General features: G+C 40.6%; 2 protein-coding genes across 2 annotated transcripts in view; one reads left to right on the top strand and one right to left on the bottom strand.

Moving 5' to 3' along the window:
* Positions 1 to 58: 58 nt before the first annotated feature.
* On the bottom strand, positions 59 to 23,121 carry GPR180 (G protein-coupled receptor 180). Its single transcript, XM_004680068.2, has 9 exons — positions 22,677 to 23,121; positions 21,166 to 21,324; positions 15,232 to 15,432; positions 8,906 to 9,086; positions 8,713 to 8,762; positions 6,016 to 6,173; positions 3,976 to 4,167; positions 2,801 to 2,878; positions 59 to 1,865 (listed from the first exon to the last, which is right to left on the bottom strand). The coding sequence occupies exons 1-9, from the start codon at positions 22,819 to 22,821 to the stop codon at positions 1,707 to 1,709; spliced, it is 1,323 nt and encodes a 440-aa protein (XP_004680125.1). The 5' UTR covers positions 22,822 to 23,121; the 3' UTR covers positions 59 to 1,706.
* Positions 23,122 to 25,135: 2,014 nt separating this feature from the next.
* TGDS (TDP-glucose 4,6-dehydratase) overlaps positions 25,136 to 26,379 on the top strand; it is a 17,513-nt gene continuing 16,269 nt past the window's right edge. The window contains 1 exon segment of the mRNA XM_004680298.2: positions 25,136 to 25,328. Coding sequence (XP_004680355.1) covers positions 25,216 to 25,328 — 113 coding nt within the window. The 5' untranslated portion in view covers positions 25,136 to 25,215.

The following is a 26,379-nucleotide window of genomic DNA, read 5'->3' on the forward strand; positions in this document are numbered from 1 at the left end:
TTTAGAGTTCACAAAATGTATGAGAAGTCTTCGCTTTTTTTTTTTTTTTTTTTTTTTAACCCCAGCTTGTGTTCAGCTGCGCCTCATCTGAACACAACAATCACTGGGGTCATTAGTGAGCTGTGGTAAAACAAAGAGGCAAACCATGTAACCCCAAAATGTACCTCTGGCTTTCCAGTCTCAACCTGCAGCTCCAGTTTATTAAATAATTTACAAAGAACTGTTAGATGACTTAATAAGCCTGAACACTGTCACTGGGCCATTTTGCTAGTCACAAACACAAACATCTTGCCTTTAAATATTCACTTCCAGTAAGATGAGGTGTAAGGAAAAACAAAGATGAAGCCCAGATCGTTTTCAGTTGTGCCACACTAATTTTAGAGACTGAATTAAAATGTTACATGACCTCATCAGCACACCATTTCTTGCTTAAAGTTGTAATATCCTTGAAAGTGGATAAACAATATTTTTTAAGCCAGAGGTAGGCATGAAAAAACCAGGACGAGCTGACAGACCACAACAGAGTAATATCTAATCAGTGACCATTAGCGGGAACTTCCCTTCACATTGCAGGTATTGGCAGCCATTTAACAGCCTTTCCTCGGCACTGGGTAGCGTATGTTTTAGTTGGAATACGCAATTCTGGGGCATCACACACACAGAAAATACGGCTTTATTACAAAAGGTTCAAGATGGCAACCACTTAGAATCTAGTGCCAACACGGATTATAACAAATCCAGTGAGTATTTTGTTTTTCAATTATTCATAGAAAATTTAATCCTGATTAAGTATCCTTGGGCAGGAATTCATGAGTAGTTGATGACTGAAACCAACATTTATGTGAAATGCTTCTGTTAATTTAATCTGTGTATACGGCTTAATTACGATTGGGGATTCAATGTAAGAGAAATGAATTATATCGGGATTAAAATTTTAGTACCCTATCACATGTGACTTTCCTTCTTTCTTTTTAAACTTGTAAACCTGCTTGTCCCTTCACCTAAGTGCTCATATTTTAAAACTCTTTGACCTTGCAATGCGAATAATGTATCTAGTTCATAAATAATTTGTCAACACTCTTTGCTAATTAAGCTACAACCTGAAGTAGAGTCAAAACTTAGAGGAAAAAGGTGGAGACTCCTTGGCCACCGATAAAAAGCTTACTCATTTCACTGTGAACATGTTTTATATTCATTTTCTGCAGCCACTGCGCTTTCAGTTGCTTTAAACTCCATTATGAAATGCATTTCCCTGAAAGCATAAAACGAAGCAGTTTTTAATCAGTGTACTTACTACACTGATTTCATAACTGGACTTGGTTTAGATATGGATAAGCCAGTAATCATTTAACTGATTACTTTGTGTGAGAGTATCAAACCTGAGTTGACTATAGAAGATGAGGTTATTATAAGTAGTGAATCTCCTACTAACATATAATTCATTCATCTTCATTTCCAAATGGAAACTGCATAAATCAACTTATAACAATGCTCTTTCGTGAAAGTTTATTAAGTATATTTCAAAGCATATCATTTATTACCTGTTTTCCGTTTTAGTACTGCTTAAATGCAGTTATATAAAATAACATGCTCTGCGTTCTCAGTTCAATTTTTCATACCAAAAGTATGAAAACAAAGTCATCACACGTAGATCCTTATTGCACTCTGTTTAACCAATTCATGTTTCTTTCAGACAAAATTGAGCATCAGAAGTGAGGCCGACTTTTGTGTCCAGACGAGATGGTCAGCGGTAGAGTTACTGAAGAGAGTGAGGAAACCTCCCAGTATAGACTGTGGGACAGAAAGAGTCTGTAGAGAATAACCATGGAAACAGACTGGCAGAGGATAACACCTATTGTGATAATCTGAAAATAGAAGAAAGGGAATGCCTTAGTACATGTGAAAACAGGGCCTTCATCTTCACCACATCACCAACGTATGGCCACTTTTTACATCCTCCATGTTCAGGCTACTCCAACCTCCAATGGCAAATTGGGACATTTCATCCAAGAAATTTTCAATAAGGAAATGCATCTAATGTTCAAATCTATAACTGTTCAAAGGTAAGATTCCTGTAAGAGTCAGTTAAGAGACACCAAAATAACACACAAAAGAATGATTTACCGCTGCACCACAGACAGCATAAGAAAAATAGGTTCCTGGCTGACTTAGTAATAAGAACCTTGAGGAGTGTGCTAAAAGCCCTTTCAAAAATTCTTAAGTCTCTTCTCTGTTTCTGTAGAGAGCCTTCCGATCCCTCTACCCTTTGTAAGGATCTCGGGCTCAGTAAATGCCTGCACGCTCAAGCACACGCCACACAGCTCGTGATGGCTCGCAGAATCCTCGGAATTGATGGAGATAGGGCCTGGGGGTAGCAGCAACACAATGCAGTGGCTTGCTCCCCTCTGCAGTCTGTCAAAACCAGACCAGTTTATAAACCCATCCTGCTTTTTATTTGTACATTTATGTAGAAAAAGTTTAACCATGTTCTCTTAAAGATGCGTTAATGTGCTCTCCAATTTATAAAACAGTATTATGAAGTAATACAGTATAAAATAGTATCATAAAATAAGCTGAAATGAGCGTAACTATCTGCCATTTTAGGTGTGTAAGATAAATTTTCAAAATTTTCTTTTGGATTTTAAACTTCTAATTTGTGTACTTATTGGTTCAATATCTTGTTTCAAAGTTTTATATTAAAGAACTCAAGAAGCCCCCGAATGGGTAAATACAGTGTTCTGACTTTAGTAGCTTCTCATAAACACTAGAAAAACCTGTTACAGTGAGGTGCATTACTTACCTTATCTCTTTGGTAGTCACTAAAAACAACAGAAATGCAGGCAAGACCTGGGTGGCACAGAAACCACAGGATACACCCCTGAAATAAATGAGAAACAAGCTAAGTGAGCACAGCTGTATTTTTATTTCAGAACGTACCCTATAAGACATGATACCAGCTCATTTGGGAGACCCTGATTCAGCTCACAGAGCATTCAGGGTACAACTTGCAAGAAAATATAGAAATAAATCCACTGTTGCTGTAACATAAAAACTTGCTTAAATGAGTTAAATGAGTATTTTGGGAGTATTCAAAAATCTTAATATTGGTATTACTCTGACATACATACATTTTTGATAAACTGCAAATATAGTGGCATGAATAATGAATTGATAATTGAGAAGAACATGTCACAAAACAGAACTGCATGTTCACACTTACCTGTAGATACACAAAGAAGCTCTGTAAGCATACACAAAAAACTGATTACCAGTGGTTACCTACTGAGGAGCCCATACAGGGAGAGCAGACTTGGGTAAATACTGCCCAGCACAATTAATAGCTTGTGTTCTAAATTGCCAAGATGAGGGCAAACTGACAGAAATATCATTGCCAGGTGTCATGATGGTCCCATCCCAAACCTGCTCCTGCTCTTTTCCCTTATTAAATGGCATCGAGAAAAATCAAATTTGCTTTTGGATCCACTCGCACAGGACGGAAGGGGGACCACAGAAGTGTGGCCTTCCAAGGATGGAGTGAAGTGGCTGCACCAGAACCGGCACCAGCCTCAGGCCTGTGTGCTTAAGCGGAAGGACAGGCCCTCTCCATGTGCTACAAGACAGTAGCTTCATTTATGAGAAACGTAAAGCACGGTCTAATTTTTTTAAGTCTCACAGATTCTGATACTGTGAAAGAAGCATGCACTCCCTATTGATGAAGAAATTATGATGCAGTTAAAACTGACCTGTTAAAGATTACATGGAAACTATTATTCCTCAGGTTCTATAAGTTGGGGATAAGAATATCTACATCTCACAGGCTGAGAAGATGAAATGAATTGAAGCACATAAAGGGCTCAGAGTTGCGCCCAGCACGTGGGAAGCTTAATGAATGTCAGCATGTCAGCGATTATTCACTTTGCAAAGAAAACAGGATGGAGATGAAAATCAAGAGCCGCCTTCTGCCCAAACCCGTACCTTGGCGAACGTGGTGTAGAACTCCCTCTTCAGGGTACTCCTCTCCATTGTGATGATCTGGTACAGCCCACAGCCCAACGACAATGCCAGGCAAACTCTTAAAATGATCAGAAGGCTCCCTGCCAGGTTGTGGTGGGAATGGTAGCTGTGAGGACTGGTATCTTCAACCTGTTCCCAAAGCAGCAAAATACTCTGCAAAAAATATTATGTTTAGAGGGGAAAAAACATACTACTCACGTACAATAAAGAACTTTTTCATCTCTTTATAAAAATCCCCTTATATAGTATCTAAACACCCCTAAAAAGTGGTAAATGTTATCAACCGCAAGCACAGGCAGGTACACTAAATTAGAGAAAGAGGTTTCTTTATCCAATAAGGTCACACACAAAAGAAAAACACATGCGATTGCTACCATGACTCAAGGCAGACACCTCTGAGGGTAACAGTCAGATGCGCGGGCTATGAGAAGAAGGATCCTCTACTCTCATCTCACTCTTAACACGTGGGCTCTCGCCAGCCTGCCATGCGCGCGCCCAGCCTGGCTGGGGACTGCTGTTGCGGAAGGCCCTACACACCCACCGGCTCCTTAAGCCATGCTGACTCTAAACTGAACTTTATAAAAAAGAAGTGATAAAGGAAGGATTATTTCTGGCTTGTATGTGAGGTGACGGATATGTTAACTCGATGATTTTGGCAATCATTTCATGATGTAGAGGTGAATCAAAACCTCGAATTGTACACCTTAAATAGTCTTCTGTTTGTCTATTGTACCCTAGTAGGATTGGGAAAAGTCTATTATTTTACCCTATTTGCATGTTTACTTGTTCAAATTCCCACGATATCATGCAAGTATGCTAATATGTGACCTGCGCAGCACACGCACGTGTTTACGTGGCCTGTCTCACCCCCGTCTGTGGGTTTCTGTTGAAGACTAAGGCCATGCGAAGCATTCTCGATAATGTTTGCACAGGATACTGTCACACTCAATTTCTACTTGCCTATGAAGTGAATTAAAATTACCATAATAAAATTCAATTTTCAAAAAGCTATTAATAGAAAAATGAAAACTTAACCTGCTATTTACCCTCCTTTCCATAGTTCTAGATCAAAAACATTTAGTTAGTAGAATCTTGTCCTTATCTGGCTCACTTCTGACTCAGCTCTTCCTTGCTGGCTCTTCCTTCCTGACCCCCTGCCCTTCCTAGACAGCCCACTGTGTCATGGGCTCCCCAGTTCAGTCCTGTAAGGTCGGTGCACCTCCTGCACTCGGAACCTACTGCACTAAAAACACACCAGGAGCTGAAGCTCAGTAAAGCACACAGCTCACCCTTTGTTTATGAATTTTTCAACTTATTTAATACATTACAAATTGGACTATAATGTGCTTTATAGAGCCCAGTGTATGTTTAAATTCATCTGCAGCTAATGATGAACACACACTCAATATAACCTATGTGATGTCTTTCCTGTAAATGTCTATAAATCTACTGTGCATGGGCACTGGAGATCCTAGAATAACACCGACAGTACTGCTATAGAAGAAGACAAAAATACAGAGAGGACCTTTTTAAAAGAGCATTGTATTTGTCATAAAAAACAAGATCCTGTTCTTTTTTGTCCTGTGTTTTCCTTTTCCTAGTCACCTCAGACATTCACTCGAACTCTTTCACGTAAAAGGCCTAAAGACGCTGGCCAGTAGGTGAACTGCAGATCCACTGAGGCACTTACTGCCGAGGACTTACTAAGTGTTAAAAAATGTAAGATACCTACTAAGCAGGAAATGAGACTATAACCAACCGTTAAGTATACTGTGTACCTAAGTTGCTAAGAAGCTCAAATCCATTTAAATTAAAATTAAATTCTGCAATTTACATATTCCACCACTCAGAAAATTAACTGACTGATCAGTCACTCTAGAAAATCTTTAAAATACTGAAAGTGGCACGTCGTCCTCGTGGTCCCAGGTTTCAGTTTTGAGGTGAGGTTACGCTCCAGTGTGCGTGCCTGAGAACGTGGGGACGCGGAGCTCCAGCACTCACCTGCGTGACCACGATGAACACAGCGATGCCAGTGGACGCAGGAGTGGAGTCCCACTGGAGAGGTCTGCTCTGAGACTTCTTCATTCTCACGATTGTCCAGCCCATGCACAGGCTCAGAAGTAGGTATAACATCTGAATTTGGGAAGCGATGTCAAAAACTAGTGGAAAATGAGAACCAGATAAAGGAAGTTTTTACAATAAAATAAACCTGATCCTTTTTCATCAAAAAAAAAAAAAATGCCATTTTTTAACCACAGAAAGATAAACATTTTCAAAGAGAAGCGGATTAAAAACAGGAAGAGATATTCAGGTAATAATTCTAAGGAATTAAAATTTTAGTATTTAATTTGTAAACACTTATGGAAGTCATTTAAAACGGTAATACTATGTACACGTCTTTATTAAGGCTAACAATAAATCTCCCTGTTTCTTAGTTTTTCCAACTACATATCTAAAAAAAAAAATCGAACAACTTCTGAAATGTGGATAGCACTAGCACCTTCACTTCACTTCGGGGGTCTTTTGCTGGCTGACCTCTAAGGTGAAGGGTGTGTTCTGAAACTACTCAAGAAACCGCAGGACAACGGGCAGGAGTGACCGCCCAGGGCGGCTGCTGTGTCGGCGCTGCGGCCTCGGCCTCGGTGCGCTGTGCCCCCAGGTGGTCGTCACTCACACTGCAGGGGCAGCGGCTACTCAGAGGAGCCGCCAACCAGCCTGCCTCAGCCCCAACCTACGGCTAAGTTAGGTTCCACGAGTATCTTAGAAGTATTTACTGATTTCAAGAAAAGATGATCACATTCTCGCCAGTGTCCTTAATGTGGATTTTTTGAGTGAATTTCTGATCACAATTTAACAAAACAGAACTTTCCTCAAGTTGTTATTCGTAACTTGAGGTCTACAACTTTTGCTTGTTGGAGAAACAGATAAAACTAATTATAATATAACTGTTATACTATGAATTTAAAAATTTTAAATTGCAAGTCAAAGACCTATTAATAACATACATTTTCAGATATCTTTTGACATGTCTTACCCCTATTCTACATTCCCAATTAAAACGGGAAACTCCACATTTACAGTTACATATTTGTAACAGTGAATTCTGTCACTACATCATATTCTTTCAGTTCAAGCACAATTTTCTTTCATCATAGATTTTAAATATGATGTCAATTATTTTTATTAAGCATTTCACAAATACATATTCAGTTACTTAAAGAAGTTAGCCAAAGAATTATTACTATGTATGTGCCACTTAGCACATTCTGGATTTCCTAGCATTTCTTTACATACTAAGTAATATACATATTGATATGACATCATAATTGTGAAGACAGAGAACACTGCTGTTGTTGAAAATTTCAGATAAAATTTACTGGTCACACAAAATCCTTATCTGTGAGATATGATTAAAAATCTTAAAATTTTAATCATTAACTAACCAAACCTTTTGTCAGAATAACTGATACTTTGTGTCATTGATTTATTTAATTTTATAAACAATCAAAAAAACTCTTCTTTTTAACCTGCAGTGAAGATGCCAGGGACCCTAAAACACTCTTATTTAATGCAGACAAACACAAAGATCCAAAGCCCTTGATTTAGTAATACCTTTGTCACTAATGAGTTTCCTCTTTGGAGTTCAATTTCCTCATCTAAAGTTTATAAGCTAAAGTATTTCAAAGGTTCTGTTCAACTTTAAGTTTCTATGGTTTTACTAGACATCCAGAGTCATCTAAGAGAACAGTGGGTGATAACAGGACTCTATGTAATACTGAAGAAAGAGAAGGAAGTTTTGTTTCTCACAGTGCACATCACTTTCACAAGGAAGACGAAAGGTTCCAGAAGTTTTAGAATCTTATACGAGGCAGCAAGATCAGGATAAGTGGGTGTGATGTGATTACAGAGTAATATTACCATAAGATACTCTTCAGAGAGAGAGAATGCCACAGAAAAAGCATGGCACTAGGAAGATATATAAATTCTGGAGTAATTTTATACGCAGAATCTTATTTTTTAAGAGTAAATTTTAAACAGTTTTCCAGGACTGAGAATGACACATGTGACCTGGTGTTCCTCAGAAGTTCTCTTGCAAAAGTCATGCTAGGAGAACATTGAAGTATTTTCCCCATACTTTGTTGGAACATTACTTCATACAAGTTCCTCTTATAAATAAAAGAACAAGGTTGTGAGGTCAGCTTAACTTAGGTCTCCTCTATGGACTTAAAGGTCAGAACCCTTGCAATAAATGAGCTAATGCACCTTAGATGAGGAAGAAGTATCCAAATAAAGGATGACAACAGAAAAAACAATCTTTTGGTCCTAAACCTCAGGTCTCTGTCTGGGCTCCAAGGCACTGAGTGACTGTGGGTATGTGTCATATCGTCAAGCCCAGAGTGTGTGTCTACAGAGTGGGAATGAGCAGGTCCACTTCCCTGAGCTTTTACTGGGGGCAAAATGAGAACACAAGTAAATGTGTTCTAAATACAGTGACAAGTGGCACTCACTACCTATCATTAAGACTAAGAGGGGACATCTGGGAACTAAACCTGTAGCCATTTACAGAGGAGCTGAAATTGAAACAAGCCTGATGAAAAAATGTTATTATGACCAAAAGCAACTTGAAAGAAAGGCAAACAAAGAAGCAGCAGATAAAGCAAGTTTATGTTTGAAAAAAATGCTCAGAAAGATACTCACACTCTGCCAAACTTCCCATAAATGGTACCCCGATTCCATCTTTGGAGTACCTGAGGAATTGAAGAGGAGGATATTAGTTTAAATTACAAAAGTGATGGAAAAAAGTTCATAATCAAAGCAAGCATAATTTTGGTGGACTAATTAGGATTAATTAGACGTAATGATGAACACAGTTTTAGTGGTTTTGAGTTACCTGGAGAAATGAATGTAATTAGCTAAAGCTGAACCAGCTTGTAACAGCAATGCAGTTGTCAGAACCTTTAAAATCATGTGCATGGGTCCTCCTTTCTTAATAGCCTGCCACAATGATTGAGCATAAATGCAAGCAATCACAAAGTACACTAGGACTAGTAGGAAAAAGAACTCATGTAATCCTGTAAGAGAAGAAAGGAGTTTGCTTCAGTAAAACAAGCCAGTCATCGTGTTGGGTTGCTTTCAAATCTTCCTGTCAATATATTTCCAGAACTTGGTTTTTAATTGGAGTAATAGCATTTGTTTTGTAAGAAAAAAATGGGGCGGGTGGATAATTTATTGGGATAAAGTTTTAACTCTAAGTCAGCAGATTCTACCAAACTTGTTAAAGCCAATCTGTAAAAGAGTATAATGGCCAGGGAGTAAGTCTGAAGGCTACCCACAAGTTCAGAGTTTTGTGCAAGACAGTCAATGAATCGATTATTGCCAGCAATCAATGAGATACACACTGTATTTCCTAAATGAATTTCTTCTAAGATTAGAAACAGATTTAGTCAATAAACACATATAATGTACCCTGACATGGTTCTCAAAGTGTGACCTCTGGGCCAGGAACTTCCCCAGGAACTTGTTAGAAACACGAACTCTTAGACCTCGATCCAGACCTACTAAATCAGAGTGTAGGCACACAGGCCCTGCCATCTTCATTTTGGGGCCTTTGAGTGATTCCAATGCAGCAAAGTATGAGAAGACACAGCTCTGGAATGTACCACGACCTTACATTATAATTGAGACAAAACCTGAAAGCACTTGTCACGACCGAAGCTCCCTACCACAGTCTACTGCCTGCAGCGCTTGCAAGGAGGAAGCCCTCTGGAGACCCTGGGGCCACTCCACAGCAGTTAACTGAACTATACAACCCCAGCCTAGCGGCCACCAGTCTGAAGACCAGCCCTGGCCACAGCCTAACATGGTTCTCAAAGGATAAATTAGGCTAATCGTAGTGTTCTGGGCAATCCAACCACAAAACACAGAAAGAATGATGCAACTGATACTGAAGTTGAAGGAACTGATGCTGGGACAGAGCAGAGGACTCAAACTAGGCCATGATGAAATCAAAGTTTCGAGTAAGCAGAAATTTCAAATAAACAAAGCAGGCTGGTTGGTAAAGATAAGAACAAAGTAAACGTGCAGAGTTTATATCAGAAGAGGAGCCAGTCTGTTATTAAGGACACCCTAGTTCCTACTAGCAGCTGTATGTATCTTCAGAACCAACACCCCCTTTTCTGTGCTACCTGAGCCCTCGTCACCGTGTCTTCATTCTTCAGAAGTTTCAGGGCATCTTCATGGAAGCCAGAAGGCTAGCTCTGAGTTTAATGGCTTACACTTACGTGGCTACAGCTGAAGTCAGAGCCCAGTGTGGGGGCTTTTATAGTCTACCGCTAACACCCGGGGTTCTAACAGTGGATGTGAACAGAGATGTCCTCCCGAGTCTGGGCTGGAGTCTGGAATGCAATCATTCCCCTCGGACTGAGAACACCGAACCTGCTTCAGGTTCCCGTGGGGTAAAAATGCCAACTAAAAGGCAGAGAAGCGAATGTTTCCATTACAGAGAAAACAACTTTGGAGAAGCACTTGAGAAGACTCAAGGAGTAGGAAAAATAATAAACAGTTCAATCTTAATAATCATGCTTTTGGTATGGGTAGGCGAGAAGAAAGAAGTGAGGAGTGTTTCAGCCACTGGGTGTCTCTCTTGCTCTGTGCACGTAGGTGTCGAAAGTTCACTTCTCACGCCCAGGTGAAAAAGAAGCTTTAGTGCAAATAACGGAAGAGAGAGATTTCCTTTTCAGACTTCTTACAGAGGAAGTATTTCAGCTTTGGAAAAAAATGAGAACATGAGTGATGCTGTTGTGTTAAAGCAAGTCTGGAGACATTCTGAACATGTAGGCCAGTAAAATTCCTTATGTTCTGCGAATCTTAGTTTTGATCTGTCCTTCTGGTGTAAAGAATTAAAAACACAACCTTCTACTTCAAGTTTTGTCTATTTTTAACACTTTTCAAACTACCCATTACAAGAGAATGTTTCATTCTGTCAGATTGTACACACCCATCATTAAAAAAGTCTTCAGGTTATGTCTGGGTAATCAGAATAGGACTGAAAACAAAATATGTCACCAGGAGAAAAATGTTTTTGGATGATTCAAGTTAAATGTATCTTCCAGGAAGAAGCTAACATTACAACCAACAAATTATTTCACTGGGATAAGTAACTTCAACTATGATATTTGTCCTACACTTTTATTAACTGAATTTGCCTAAATTATTATTACCTTGAGCCTGTCTACAAGGTACTCTAAAGGTAAAGGCTGGTTCTGTCCAGTATTCTTTCAAATTTACCACCTTTAAAAAGCAGTCTCTGTTTTTCTCTTCCTCTATCAACTTTACTTCTGCTCAGTGACAGCATTCACAGGAAAGCATTCTGCTTGCTCACTTTGAAATTAAAATCTATTTTAAATAGATAAGTACTAGGTATAAAATCTTAGCCTATGCATAAAGAAGAAATATTCTTCTTAAATGAGCATGCAAAAGATAACAAAATATATATTATCAGGGAAATACATAGATTTTTAAGGCAAACTTAATGGACAGAAAAGTTGGCAAAATTCTGCAGGAGGAAAACTTATAGTACAGTTCCAGTAATTCAGACTGGCTAAATGACAGGCGATGGGAGGAGAAAGGGTAGAGCAAAAGGAAGCAGGCCTGGGGCCTGAGCAGCAGCCGCGGGCAGACTCTTGGCTGCCCGCTGTGTTTGCATTTCAGAGCCCCACTCTCAAGTCTTCGATATTCCAACACGCTTGCCAATGAAAGGTAAACCTGCTCCCTTACTCTGGCACAGATGCCTACCTCATCTTCTGACAACTTACACGCCTCTTATGATACTATTGAGCAAGGGTGTGTGACCCAGTGCTGGCTAACATGTGAATACTGAGCTTCTGGGAAAGTTTTCTTTGCTTGTAAAAAGAGATAATGAACTCGTCTTATTAAAGACGAGTCTCAAAATTACAGAATAATTGCAAACATGAGGGACCTGGGCGAAGGACAAAGCTGGCAGCCAGGAGACAACAGGGTGGAGAAACACATAATGCATCACCCTGAAGAAGCCTCAGAAGTTCTTGCTATGCTGCAGAATCAATTTCCTTAATACCTAGATCACTTGCCTTAGTTTTCTGTTACTTTAAGTTAACAGAACATTACAAACATTACAAAAAGTTACCAGCGCTAAATGGTATCACTATCTTTAGGGAACAAAGGGCTAAAAAATGAACATACCTGGAATCTTAAAAAGAGGGAGATGTGCTAAGGCCTGTACTAGAATCCCAGTGAAAACCAGTCTACTTTAGATGGACATGCTTTGACGCTCATGATTCTGAGTGCTTTCTCTTTTGGTCCCTAACAAGAACATAGATACAGTGAACAAGGATCTGATTTTTTTTAAGAAGCAGTTTTATTTTATTCTACCTTAAAGTATGAATGCTATTGCTATGTATCATACAAAGATTCCTAACTAGATGTAATCTTATTTATCATCAATGTAATTAGAATGAATCTTATTTGTCATCAAACTTGCCTATGTTTGTTAACTGTTTTGTTTTAATCTAGACTAAATCTATACAATATAAGATAAAACAAAGCCTGTCAGATATAAAACATATAACTGGTTTCAAAGAAAACAAACAATAAAATTTAATCAGATTAACACATAACACTATCTGTAGCTCTCTGCAGCACATTATCCTAAGTCAAACCTCTGATATGAATGATTTAACGATCAAATTTTGGTAAGAAAAAAAAAAGCATAGCAAATCACTTTTCTTTCCCCAGGTCAAAAAGATTATAGACAGGAAAGCAAATGTTTCTAAAGAGTAGTTAGGGGTTATTCCCTGGGGTCAAATTCTGTCCCTGAGACTATAGAGTAGAAGGTGTCTCTGCTACTGCCCTACTCTAAGACTAAGGTTCTCCAAACCCTGCAGGGTACAGAGTAGAGAAGGGACTCCACACATGAGCGCGCCCAGGAGCTTCCACCAGCCACCAAAGCTTAGCTTCTGTTCCAAAACCAAATCTGAGTATCTGGAAGTAGAAGCTGGATGTTTTTTAAGTTCTCCAGATGCACAGACAGTGGTGGGTTGAGAACCATTTAGACCTCACTGTAGAGTTACTCATATTTTATGACAATTTAATTAGAATGAATCTTATTTTAAGCTTTTTTAAAAATTTTAATCGATATAATGATGTGATTCTTAAAAATCAGTCTCCACAGATTAGCCTTGCACAGAACCCCATGCTTAAAGAAAATACAAACTATAGAGTGATGTTTTGGTCCCTTATTTCAATATGGGTGGTGACATAACCAATGGAACTTTCCTATTCCAGTGTAAGAAAGACAAGTTAGATGTAAGTCTAAGCATCTAACCATATGAGATGGTGTGTCAAGACTCAGGACAAGAGTTGTATCAGTGTTTAGTGTGAAGGCTGAAGAAATCACTAACCATCACAAGCTGTGGTAAAGGTCTAGAAGACATCGGCAAGGCGCCGGAGGAGCTGGGATGAGCGCGATGGAGATTCAGTGGCCCAAGCACAGCACAGGGCACAAATTTCATCACTTCATGGCCTGTGTTCAATGTTCAAATGTCAAATTGGGGATGAGGAAATATATCTGAGGAATGTAGAAATGGGAGCTAGATAAGGAGGCAAGAAAAAGCACACTGAGATCCAGCAGCATCTCATGAGGGGCAAGCAGTAAATGAAATGACCTGAGCTAAAAAACTTGCTACTGCCTGGGAGGCAGGACCCGGAGGGCGCTGAGGTCTGGTTAAGGGGGTAAGGCGGTCTCCTAAGGCGGGGACTTCGTGCTTCCCACTGAGCCTGGACCACCTCTAAAAATAGGTTACCTGAGAGAATGAAGCCTTACAGTTACAAGGACTTTAGAGGCGACCATCCTCCCAGCCCACCCCATGCTATCAATAATCTTGGGCTTCATCAGTGCCCTTACAATAATGGGAAATAAATGTCAACATCTCCTATAAAGATAAAAGAAAACAGCAGGCTGACTTAACTTCCACTCATGCTCTACACTGATCCAAAGTACCATCTGGGGAAATGTAACCTTTAAGTTCATTTGCATTCCAAAACAACTTAAGGAGTTTACACTTACACACTTCCTCCATAAAAAGAAATTTTAGAATTAACTGTTTTAAAACATTTAGCCCTCCATGGTCACAAAGTATGTATTTCTTTAGCCCAAAGGATACTAAGAAGAAAAGGTTTATTCCTTCAGACATTAAGTTCCTCTTCACCTACGGTCTGTCACATCTGCTCCTCAAGTTGCTTTTCTGGCTGTGTCAACTTGCCCTTGACGCTGAGTAATCAGATTAGTGGAATCCTCACCTTCTGCCCTACCTCCACGCAGCCACCTAGAAGGCCAGTGAAATGTCATGGGATTTATTTTTTCTCTAATCTGACTGACTTCCAAATGGGTAATGAACTCATGAAAAGGTAAGCGCCTATTCCTTTTCTTTGGCCCACAGATCTTACTGTTCATTCTGACATGTTAATTGACAAATCTGTTACGATACCTTAGAGCACACCTATCATGAATCACAAGAAGTCAGTTACTTCTGCTCAAGCTAGGAATCTTACTTCAGTGAGGCAATACCTAATAAACCTAAAATTTCAAGGAAATATTTTATAAGAATATACCTAATTTCAAAAAGCATTATAAACATTAAGCATCCCTAACTCTGACCACTTCCTAAACATTGATCCAGGCACCAGTGGCAGGAATTCCCAAATCTGCCCAAATAGCTCAGTGAAAGGGTAGCCATACAAAGCAGCGCAGCTTCTAATCTCACTCACCCACTGACTTTCCAATTTAGATTGCTCAATTTATTAACATTTTTCTGGTTGTAAAAACAATGCTAGGGTGTCAAAGAAACAAGATTCAAAATGTATAGAGGAATCTAAAAACCATCCATAACCTTACCTCCTAAAATATGGAATCAGTTAATATTTTTGTACATCTTTCTGTTTTACTCTCTGCATTTTCAACATACTTGAAATCATACCACATAATGTTTAGCATGCCGTTTCTTTAACTGAACAGTACAACTGTCGCATGCTATATGTGGATTCATTTAACTCATGTCCCTACTCTCGGACATGTACGCTGCTTTTTAGCTTTTAATATTTAAAAAAATACAACATGATAACATTTATGCGTAACTCTCTTTTCTGCATTTAGGACATATATTTAAATACACATATTCTTACCAGATTCTCCAGCACTAAAATGATCAAATGGATTCCCTTCGGCATCTGGATTTAGTAACATCATTTCAAATGGGATATCTTCCACCTGAGAATTCTCACTGTCATCTTTGCATGTATACTTGTCTGCATAAAAAACCTGCCACGTTTGTGGGTACGGGGTCTGGGACACTGTCAGATTATGTTCCGTCTGGTTCATGATCACTTTAAAAAGAAAGAAAATAGCACTTCAAAGCAAAATTCTCATGTATATTCATTATTTGAATTACATAACCAATTTGAAATTAGAATTCTTTGTTTAGTTCTGATGCAGTACTGGAATAAAGTCTGTAAAAGTTAAATTAGATAATTATGTGCTAACCGAATCAGATTTAAAAATGTCTTAACCGAAGGAATCATCATAAAAGTATTATGACACACCACAAGTTAGTAGAATGATTATCACCAAAACTCTGCATTTTAATTTCAAGAATGTTGGAAGTTTTCAAGTGAGTTGGTGACATTTAAATGTTGTGTTTTTTTTTAATTATTATTATTATTATGGTAAAAAAGACCCAACACACCCGTTACCCCTGTAACCATTTTTAAGTGTAAACCATGTAGCATTAAATACACTCACAGTGTTGTATAACCACCATAAGGGCATTTTTGAAAATTATTGAGTTCTATCTGAAATGGAGCATTCAACTTAGGAAATCATTTTATCTAAAAATTATGACTGACAAAAATCAAGCGTTTCCAAAATCTTTTCTGACTCATTATCCTTTAAAAAGATTCTAGAAGAAAAACCAGAAATTTCAGTTGGTCTGCAGTGTAGTGAGAGAGAAGCTCCAGAAAGTCAGCGTCACAGCTGAGCGTCCATCCTGCCTCTATCACTCACCTTCTATGTGACCTTGGGCAAGACACATAAGCAATGACACTCAGTTTTTTCATCTGTAAAGTGAAGATAGCACTTCACAGCTGATGAGAAAGTTACATGAGTAACTCAGCACCTGTGTGTGCTCCAGCCAGTGTTGAAAGATGGATAGTTCTGTTTCCTTTCTTTAAGGTGGTTGTAGTAGGAAGTGGTTGTGATCCAGGGTAGCCCCACCCCCCTCCAGAGAATCCAAAAGCATGTAGGTGGGTTCTGTGGCCACAATAGTTGAGAAGATACTTGGAGGCAGCTGTGTTGAGACTCAGACTCACACGAGAGGAACTGCTGCACCCCAAATGCCAGACGCACGTCCTTTGAGAAACACTGAGCCTGTGCGATGCCTTCCAGATCTGACTGTGATTCTGAACCTAAATGCTGCTCTTGCACACTATCAAATGGTGGCACAGAGATCTTAAACACTTCCATAGTACGAGAAGAAAAGGCAGAAGTGTTGGCCTGACTATGTCCTGACCTTACGATTCAGCAAATAAACTGTTTAACTTCTCTAAATGTGTTTCTTCAGCAGCAAAATGAAGATACATGCCCTATAAAACTCAAAGTTCTCGTGAAGAGTGAATAAGAGAGTGAAAATTTGAAATTCAACATGGTCTGATTCTCTATAGTGTTCCTAAACCGTACATTGTGAGGAGCCCAGCTTCCAATCTAGACTGCCCCCACTGCAGCCTATTAGACTTCGTTGTTTCCTCAACTGAAAAACGTTGTAATAAATAAAAGACATTTCTTGTAATCATGGAAATTTGCATATGGAGGAGATTTTAGAGGTCACAAAATTCTTCATTTGCTTAGGTATACGACTGGTATTGTAGTTATGGAAAAGAATAGTCTTACTTCTAGCAGATGCTGTAATATGGGGGGGCATTGCTGATGACCCCAAAGCCTAACTTCATTGAGCTCAATTTAAAACAAGAAATACACATATACATATTTAAGTAAATGTAACAAAATATTGATAATTACTGACTATAAGCTGAGGATGTATAGATGTTGGCATGTATTATATTTTAAACTTCTCTGTATGATTGAACATTTTCCTAGTAAAAATTTGAAAAATGTTACTTATAGGTTGTCTTTTATAAAGGAGATACAGCTATATCTCAGGATTAAATTTTGAGGACTTGGGTTTTACAGTTGGGAATTTTCATTAATGAAAATTCTGGTTAAACTGGGTGAGAGGATTTTATTAATAATGTCTCAGCATTTTTTTTTTTTTTTACTATCTTAAGTGAGTTGATATTAATTTTTTTTAACTGTAAAGATTTGGGAAAATGTAGCAAAGACTAACATCTGTTAAATACTTGAAGTCCTTTAAAAATAACTCAATATATGATCAATAAGTGGCTCAAAAATAAGGTTTTTGAAGTGTACAGCTTGCAATTACAGAACTCAGACTTCACTGTGTAAAGGCTCTGTACTGTTACTGTTGTTATAACTTACACTTTTTCTCTTAGATAAAACAATGTAAAAATTAGCCATCCTCACCAATACATTTTTTTGATGTTTCATTTTAAATTGATATAGATTTACATCAAGTAAAAACAAAAGTGTGCTTCATGAAGTGATCCTGGTTTTTAGTTTTATCTCACTGCTCTTTTCTGTAAGCCTGGGAAACAAGCCTCTTGAAAAAAGTGTATATTCATTTTTTTTTTTAAACAAAAGACTGCAACACAGCATACATATTCTATGCTGCTATAATTAGTACCTCAAATATTAACAAAATTTGAGTTACAGAAAGGACTACTGTTAACCAAAATATACAGAATAAAATATACCTTTAAATGTTTGTGAAATATACCATAAGCTATATATACAATGAACATTTTTATATACCAAATTATATCTAATAGCAAGTTATTCTAACTTCTTAAACTTTCTGACATAGAAAATTCATCATTTTCAGCACTTTTACAGCACTTTTAATCTTATTTGCTTGCTTAAACACTACAAAAATTTTTATCATAAAAAAATCTAATGTTTTAATTCATGATGGTACTGAAAGAGAACAAAGGGATATTGAAATACAAGGAAGAAACAAACTTGAGCCAACAAGCTAAGCAACATTTGACATTGTATTTTTTTCAAATCTCCTAGTCTCTTCACCGTTCATATCAGCAGTGAGATTTTACACAGTAGGCAGGCATAGCTATTGACTCATTACCATATAAAGCTGTAGAGTGATACACTCAAATCCCTGCTAGTTCATTTATTTCAGGTCCCAAAATTTAACAAAAACTCTAAAATCCCTATTTCCTGAGCTTGTTCCATCCCAGTAACTACAACATAACACCTACACTTGAAAGGAGGAAGAAGAAAAAAGAGTAACAGAAATAACAAAAAAGGTTTTATAAGTGACAGCCCTTCACTGAAACAACTCATTTAATAGAGTCAGAATTATAGCATTTTAGGACTTTCAGTTAGAGAAGACGAGTTGCACTTAAGTAGTGTGGCTGAGAGGGACACACTGTATTACCAGTCATTAGCTGTGATTCTCAGTTTTTCGTATCAGGGATGGCTCTCTCCCTATATATTCCTGTGACTGAAGACATGACTGTAAATTGTTTTTCCAAGTGTATATACTTTATGGTAAACACTGATCATGTGACATAAGATGATAGATTGATGCCTATTGTTCACATCTTTACACTGCTTGATCAGTTTTTATTATAGAGAAAAAGATTTTGAGCTGCCCAACACAATACAAACAACCTATCAACCTAAAAAATCCCTTGAGTTCTATGTCAATTAATCCTACAAGCACTTAGTAAATTCTTAACTCCATATTATGGTATTATAAGTAGCTGTTCTCAAAGTACCATGTTATTAACATTCATTGTACTGATCATGACAGCGATTTCACATTTACTCACATTGGTCTAATTCATTCATGTCACTAGCCTTAAGGTTTGAGAAAGTGTATTTTTAAATTTTTTATATATTTTAGTATATCTGTGTTTTATACATTTATTTATTTTCTTACATTGTTCATTCTTGTACAATATTTGATTTCTACTTGCAGGTGGAATCCCCATAATTTTCCCACCACAGTGGCACCCATGAACCATCACCATTGCACCTTATGGTCTTCCCTGTCAGTTTTGATCGCTCTCTCTCATCCTCCCTCTGTGGGCCTCAGATCTAGGGTTTGCCTGCAAGTTTTGTCTTTTTCCTGATCCTTTGGTCTCCCTATATTCTCCCTACAAGTGAGACCATGCAATATTGTTCTCTTAGCTTCTAGAAAGTGTCAGTATTTTTTCTCTTGATTTATCACTGTGGCTAACATAGTACAGGAAACAGTGCAAGGGCTGAATGAATGAATGAGTGAACAAACAGACCAAAAGGGCTCTACTGTTCTATTGATCTTATAATAAATGAATAAAGTGGAGAACAGTAACCATGGTAAGTACCCTGCAGGAAACGAGAAGTCATAAAAACACGTGTAAACTCAGTGAAGGGAGGAGCCAGTAAGCTTGGCTTTGCTGATCTGGTTAAGGAGGTCTGCGTGTGATAAAAGCAGTGGGGAACCACTTAAATATTAGAAGGGTAGAGAGGAAGTGAAGGGGACAATGTGCACAAAGCTGCTGTTCAGAGAAGGGGCTCTGGTGGCAGAAGTGGGTGAGCATGGCTGCAAAGTAGCCAGGCTGGGGTTGTGGCAACAGAACAAGCAAGAGACATGGCGGCTCGGCGTAACATGATGGGCAAAGCAGAGATGAGAAGAAGTTCATGAATTCAAGAGCTATTTAGAAGTAACTCAGTGATGGGATGGAAGGGACAGAGGGGTCCAATGGGGGTGCTGAAAGACTCTGCTCTCTAGCTAGGTTGTTAGATGGAAGTTCCTGAAGCAGAGCACACTGCAAGAGCACTGGGGTGGGTGGGCAAGATGGCCAGCTCAGTTTAGGACACTGTACCACCTGGGAAAAGAAGGCTGGAAATTTTTATAGATATGTGGAACAGCTTAGATGAGCAAAGTGGTGTAGATAGGAAAAAATAAGCAAAAATGCACATTTATACAAATCTCCCAGTTAAACTTGCAAAGTAATTAGACACATTTGACTTTTTGATATCTGAATCCAGTCACTCAGACTTCCTCATTATACTATCATTATACTGTCATCTCCCAAATCTAGGTAAATGACCCCTCGATGAGTGGCAAGGATTGGAGACTTCCATTCTTATCTTTCTGCTGGGTAGTTAGTTGCCTTGAGTGGGAAAAAGATGACTGCTAAGACCACAAGTTTAGAAATGGCAGTTTTCATTGACTGGACTAAAGTAGATTCACATCCATACAGAATAAATATGGTAGTGGGGGGAAAGAAGAGAGGGAAGGTTCCTGTTTTTCCTTCATGATGCTCCTACACTCTAAACACTTTCCAGGGGTGAAATACAGTGACATATGCATGGAAAGGCACATGCTTTTCATTTCTGTGTTTAAAAAAATGTATACCCACTCTTGAAGGGCAACACCTAATACATGGGAATGTACTAATGAGAAAAGAAGCACTAGTGAAGTAAAGCCAAGTTTCTCTAGAGACAAACCTAGGTTTTCAAATGACATGGTGCAGGAACATCCCCAAATGACATGTCACCGTATCTCCTGTTCTCGTAACATATTGGAAAACAATATCACTTGGCTAAATGACACAATTAACTGATCTACCAATTTATGACTAGTGCTTAGTTCAGTGCTAGCCAAACACAATCATTCACCAAATGTCATTCTTCACTGCATGCTGCCCAGGCTCAAAATCTATCCGCCATATTGTATGAAGCATGGTGAGCTGTAAAAAATATGAATGGTGTCAAAGTACATTTCTACAGATTATCTGGATAGTTTTCAAAGCTTTCGAATGACAGGGGTTGGGCCCCCTTTGATCAAGGAAAAGACTATTCTTTAAATTCAGTTTAAAAACTAGGTCAAGCATCATCGGTATGATGTGAAATCATAAAACATCTTGATACATAACACTTCAATAGCCATCTAGCAATTAAAAAAATAAAAATATACTCACTTGTCAACTGAGCTTTGGATAATTTTTCACTACAGCTATAATCATTACTGCTTTCCTGCAGCTTTAGCCACTCTTGGGCTTGGAACAGGTAGAGTTTTGCTTCTTTTCCAACCGCTACTGCAATATTGTTGATTTTGACACACAGAAGAGCACGGTCCCCTGGACATTAAAACAAAAGTTGTCAACCAGTGTGGGCTTGTATGAAACTGAGATGGCAGGAGGCCAGGGCTCTGACATCAACTAAAGAAGCTGAAGAGCTCAATATTTCGGGCAAATTTCACTTAACTGGATCAACCATATTAAACATCCCATTCAGCTGCAAGACAAGTTTGTGCCTTTTACTGAAGTGACTTTACTATCTGTCAGCACTCAAAGTATAGCTAGACCCAACTGTTTCTGGAATGTCCTCTTTATTCACTAGAGTTCTACTACACATAGGATTTTGGAAAACTGGTGGCATCTTCTTTTCTCAGCTATTTTTAAAACTTAAATTGAAAATTAATTCAGCTTCCCTCTCTTTTGCACCACTGTCCCTTTTATACCACCAACTCTGTAACTTCCCAATACTCTAAATTTCTTTCTTACACCAAAAGAAAAAAAGCTTCTCCTCTCTATTAAGAGAATCCTAAAAATCCTCTCTAGGGCAAATTTCTGATCGCATCTTCTAATGCTAAAAACTGCATCGATCTAGGATTCTAGAATCCTAAATGCATTAAGGCAAAAAAACAATAATTTGAGTAAGGTGCTAATCATATCCAGAGTGCCAAGAAAAATTCTAAACTGTCGAGGGTACAAATAAACTAAAAATTGCACACTCATTCCTTGAAGAACTAGTGATTTCTGCGGGAGACCAGAAGAATCAAATGCAGCTCTGACTTCAGAAGCTTCCAGGACACAGCATGGAAGTTAATTCTAGGCCTCTCAGGCCACAGTAAATCTACTCCTTCAAGAGTGGAGTAACTAGACTGTTCTAGCAATCATGACAACTCGATTATCAGGTGTTTTACTTGGCCTCCCAAATCTCTCTGCTGCACGAAGGCTTTTATTAAAACTGACCTTTAAAAACAAAAACGAAACCCAGGAGATATAAGTTCTGGAGGCTTAAATTCACAGGTAATCACGGTGCCTCGGTGTCTGGAAATAACAGAGCTGGGACAGGAGTGAGCAAACGGTACTTCTGTGAGGGAAGGATCTCGAAAGCAGCAGCAGGGGAGTCCAGTCATCTTGTCTACACGTTTGAACCCGCAAGGTAGGGGAATCGCTCTTTGAGGTGCAGAATCCAATCACCAGTCGCGGGGAGGCTGTAGACCAGGGTCTGGGGACAGCAATAGTGGACTTGACCCTGGGCGCACCCACGTTTCCGGGGGCTGCAGTGGGGAGAAGGTGGCCGGCGAGCTGGACGTCCAGGTGAGCTGGGGACAGTGCTACGCCCCCACCCCCACGCGCGGCGAGACGGGGTGGCCCACAGGCTGAGTCCCTCTCCATCTCCCCTCTCCGCGTCCCGCACCTACCGTGGAACTCGAAGTGGCCGATGCTCTGGCCCTGGGCGTCGCGGGCCGCGGCGCTGCTGAAGCTGCCCCGCAGGGTCTTCCCCTGGCTGCCCGGGGGCCACCAGCAGCAGGTGAGGGCCACTGCCAGCAGCCGCAGCCCCCCCATCCCGGGCCTCCAGCTCCGCACCTACACCCCAGCCCCTAACTGCCTACGGCCGCCCGCCCCACGTCGGCAGCCGGGGATTGGGAAGGAGGGAACCGGACCAAGGTCGCGTACCCGCCCCCCCGAGACGGACAGCCAATGAAACGGACTCCTCCGCCACGAGCCAAGGCTCTTCACCAATCAGAGGCTGAGGTGGGCGGGGCGTGCACTTACGCGCATCCCATCACTCCCCGGCCTCGAGCCTAGTTCCCGCCTTTTGGGTGGAGAATCAGGAGGATGTCGCTTCAGGTTACGGAAAAATTACTGCCCTCTCCGTCCGGCCGCGCGGCACTGCGCACGCGCGGGAGCGCTGGCTGGGTGGGTGAGATCTTGGACGGGTGTGTGGGTCTGAGAAATCTTCTGGTGAAAAGGAGAAAGCCAGGATGCCCATGCAGCCTACTGGACATTTCCCCTCGAATATCTCAAAAATACTTAATTCTGCCTGGGGAGTTTACCACGTGAGCTCTCTTGACCCTTGCTACTAGGAGGGCTTTCCCCTCCTAGTTTTCTTTTCTTCTGGAATTCAGTAGTTTGGACTGGCATCATCCAGCTGACCACACAGCTGGGAACAGAAGCGACCTCTCTCCCCCCAAGCCTTACACCCCTATATCCAGTCAAGTCTGTGAGATTAGTGGTGACGGTAGGACGCAACAGCCACCACCTTATCCAAGCTGCCCTCCGACCATCTCTGACTTGGCTGGTGGCAACTGAGCTGCCTCCAGTCTTCATTTTCTCCAGCTGGCTACATGCAGTTCATTCCTGAGCTAGAGACCCAGGAAGCTTGGGGAACTATCATTTGATCATCACTTTCTTTCAGAGGCTCTCATGTGCCTTGGGTATACAACCCAAATTCTTCAGAATATAACTTTCAGGTCTCTCAAATTTCCATCTCGATTTATCTCATCCGGTACTAAGCCACTATCAGTTCATTGACTATTCCGAGTTCTCACCTCTTAGCCTGTAGCATTTACAGCTCCCTCTGCCTGGACTATTCTTCTATTCTACCACTCAACCTCCAAATCTATTTTAGATGCTGCCGGAACTGGAAGCCCTGATGACCCTATCAGGGCACTGTGTACACTATATTGTAAATGTCTATTTTTCTGAATCCCCCACTATAGTGTAAACTGTACGTGATCAGGTTATGTTTATGCTGATGAGACAAGAAGCTCAAAATTATTTAGTGGCTGTACATGTAAATATTTTCACTTGACAACAAATTTTTATTATATATAAGTGAGTTCTCAACAGACCTCACCATTTAGAAAAGCAAACCTGGAGGGAATATTTCCTTTTACCCAGCCTTTTCTACGTCTCTGCCCTGCCAGAAATGCGGTGGAGGTAATAATATTAACAGATTATTTCAAAGTGTATTCTCCTTTAAATATAAAAGTAATTCATGCGGATTAGAAAAAAGTTCACAATCAAAAGTATATGAAGCAAAAGTGGAAGGCCTCATATCCACCTTTTCCTGTCCATACCTGATATTCAAAGGTAACCCCTGAGAACAGTTTAGGGTGGATCCTTTCAAGCATGCATTTACCAACACTTGGTATTTGCAAACCAAGGACAGGAATAAAATTGGTCCTGAAGATAAATCAGAACTTGGGCTTTGAGTGCTGTGCTCTTATCTTTCTTCTTCATGAACTTTGTTTTCTCTCTCACAGAAGGAAGTGGTGTTTTCATTGGGGTAGTTAAAGAACCCGATTCAAGAGGATCAGATTCAAGATGACAAACGTAGAAATAGGGTAAAAATTAAGCAGACATTCTGAGAAAGTCACTTCAGGCCCAAGACAAGCAAGCATGCCTAGCAAAATAAAGGAAAAGCAAGGACAGGGCGAATAATAGGAAAATACCTAAAGGTGGCATCTAGGGAACAGCTTTACCGTGATATGCAGCTCAAACTGTCTGTAATAACACCCACAGCAATACATTGCAATTTCACCTTCCCATCTCCACTATGCAAGAGGACTCCCCTGGAGTTCTTAGCTACCTAGTGAGTAATTTATGAAGATTGTTTTGTGCAAAATTGAAAAGAAGGCAATCGTTCAAAATTCCGACCACACGGACTGCTAAGGAAGGCCTAACCCATATACGGGGGACTTCTGGGAAGTTCCAGAGCCCTCTTGCCCAGCCAGGCAGGCAGGACCCCCGGAAGAGCTGCGCCTGCGCAGTGGCGCGCCTGCCGCGCAGCCCAGGGTCCCGCCCAGTGCGCCGGTGGGCGGGGCCAGGCCGAGCCTGCTGCGGCTTCCTTTCCCTTTAACGTGTCTTGGGGAGCGTGGCGCGTCGCAAAAAGTCGTAGTGGAACTTCTCCGCGGTCCTGGCGCTTTACGGTGCCAGGTCCTGCTCAGCTGGGAGATGTCGGCTGCAGTTCGGGCGGAGGCCTTGGGTCCTCCCAGCAGATTCGCGAAGCGGGTCCTGGTGACCGGGGGTGCTGGTTTCATGTAGGTAATTGCGGCGCTGGCCGAACTGTAGCCCCCAGAAACCCCAAACTGTTTCTGCGGTTCTGCTGCCCTGGAGGACTTGGAACCAGTTTTGGGGGTCTGATGCGCGCGCGGCGGTGGTGGGGTGCGTTGTCTTAATGCTTGATGGGGATCAGCCTACCTTCTCCAAAGCTGCTCTGAAATGCAACTTCTTTGGAACATCTTACTCCTTCCAGCAAATGTGCTGCGCTTCTCCCCTGCTTCTCCCCTCCCTCCGGCCTGGCACAATTGCATCTGTCATGTCACACTTCTGAGTGCACTCAGAAGTGCACTCAGCTTCTTGCCCACAGTCCCAACCCCTTGTTCGCACGCCCAAGCCAAAACACACAGGCCTTGTATTTACAGGCGCCCAACCCCGGTTTTGGATTGTAAAAGGGCATTCATTTGCTCAGCAAACTTAATCCCCTGTTGGACCTTTAATCTGTCCTAGACCCAGCCCCCACCCCCTCACTCTCGGAGATGACCACTGCTCACCCCTCCCAGTCCCATCTCTGCTCACCCCTCCCAGCCCGTGTAACTGTCTTCTTGTGCCCAGACGGTCGCTGTCCATTTCATTCCAGTCTGAGCCTCACACAGAAGTCAGTGTTTTGCGCCAGTGATTTCTGTGAGACTTGGAAGAAAATATCTAGAAGACTCAATGCAGAAGACCTTTTCTTCTCCCCCTTCCCCCACCCCCTTTCCGTGTCCACCACTCAGAACATGGCAGTTCCTGTCTGGTGCTTTACTTCCCCTGGGCTGAGGCTGTTTGCATCAATCCTTGCGTTGTTTGCTACACTGAGGACTCCGAGAGGCCTTACCCCCCCACCCCTCCAAAATAGCCCCTCTCCTCTCCCCAAGAACGCGGTAGCCTGCGGTGCTTAGCAACACACAATCTCAAATGTGTGTTTCCTGCTTATTGCCTGCACCCCAACCCAACCCACCCCCACTCTGGAATGTGGGCTGGACAAGCACCTCATCCCTCAGCACCTGGAGGAAAGCCGGGCTCCTTGTTTAAAGGTGTTCAGTAATGGTTCAATGATTGAAGAGAAACAGGCTGGGA

The sequence above is a fragment of the Condylura cristata genome, unplaced genomic scaffold, assembly GCF_000260355.1.
Source record: "Condylura cristata isolate star-nosed mole 26May11 unplaced genomic scaffold, ConCri1.0 scaffold00010, whole genome shotgun sequence".
Lineage (NCBI taxonomy): Eukaryota > Metazoa > Chordata > Mammalia > Eulipotyphla > Talpidae > Condylura > Condylura cristata.

Coding starts and splice junctions, on each gene's coding strand:
- GPR180 (XM_004680068.2), bottom strand. CDS start 22,821: ATGGGGGGGCTGCGGCTGCTGGCAGTGGCCCTCACCTGCTGCTGGTGG. Junction 15,433..21,165: donor ATCCAAAGCTCAGTTGACAA/GTGAGTATATTT, acceptor TTCTTTTTAAAG/TGATCATGAACCAGACGGAA. Junction 1,866..2,800: donor GTGACTACCAAAGAGATAAG/GTAAGTAATGCA, acceptor TTCTATTTTCAG/ATTATCACAATAGGTGTTAT.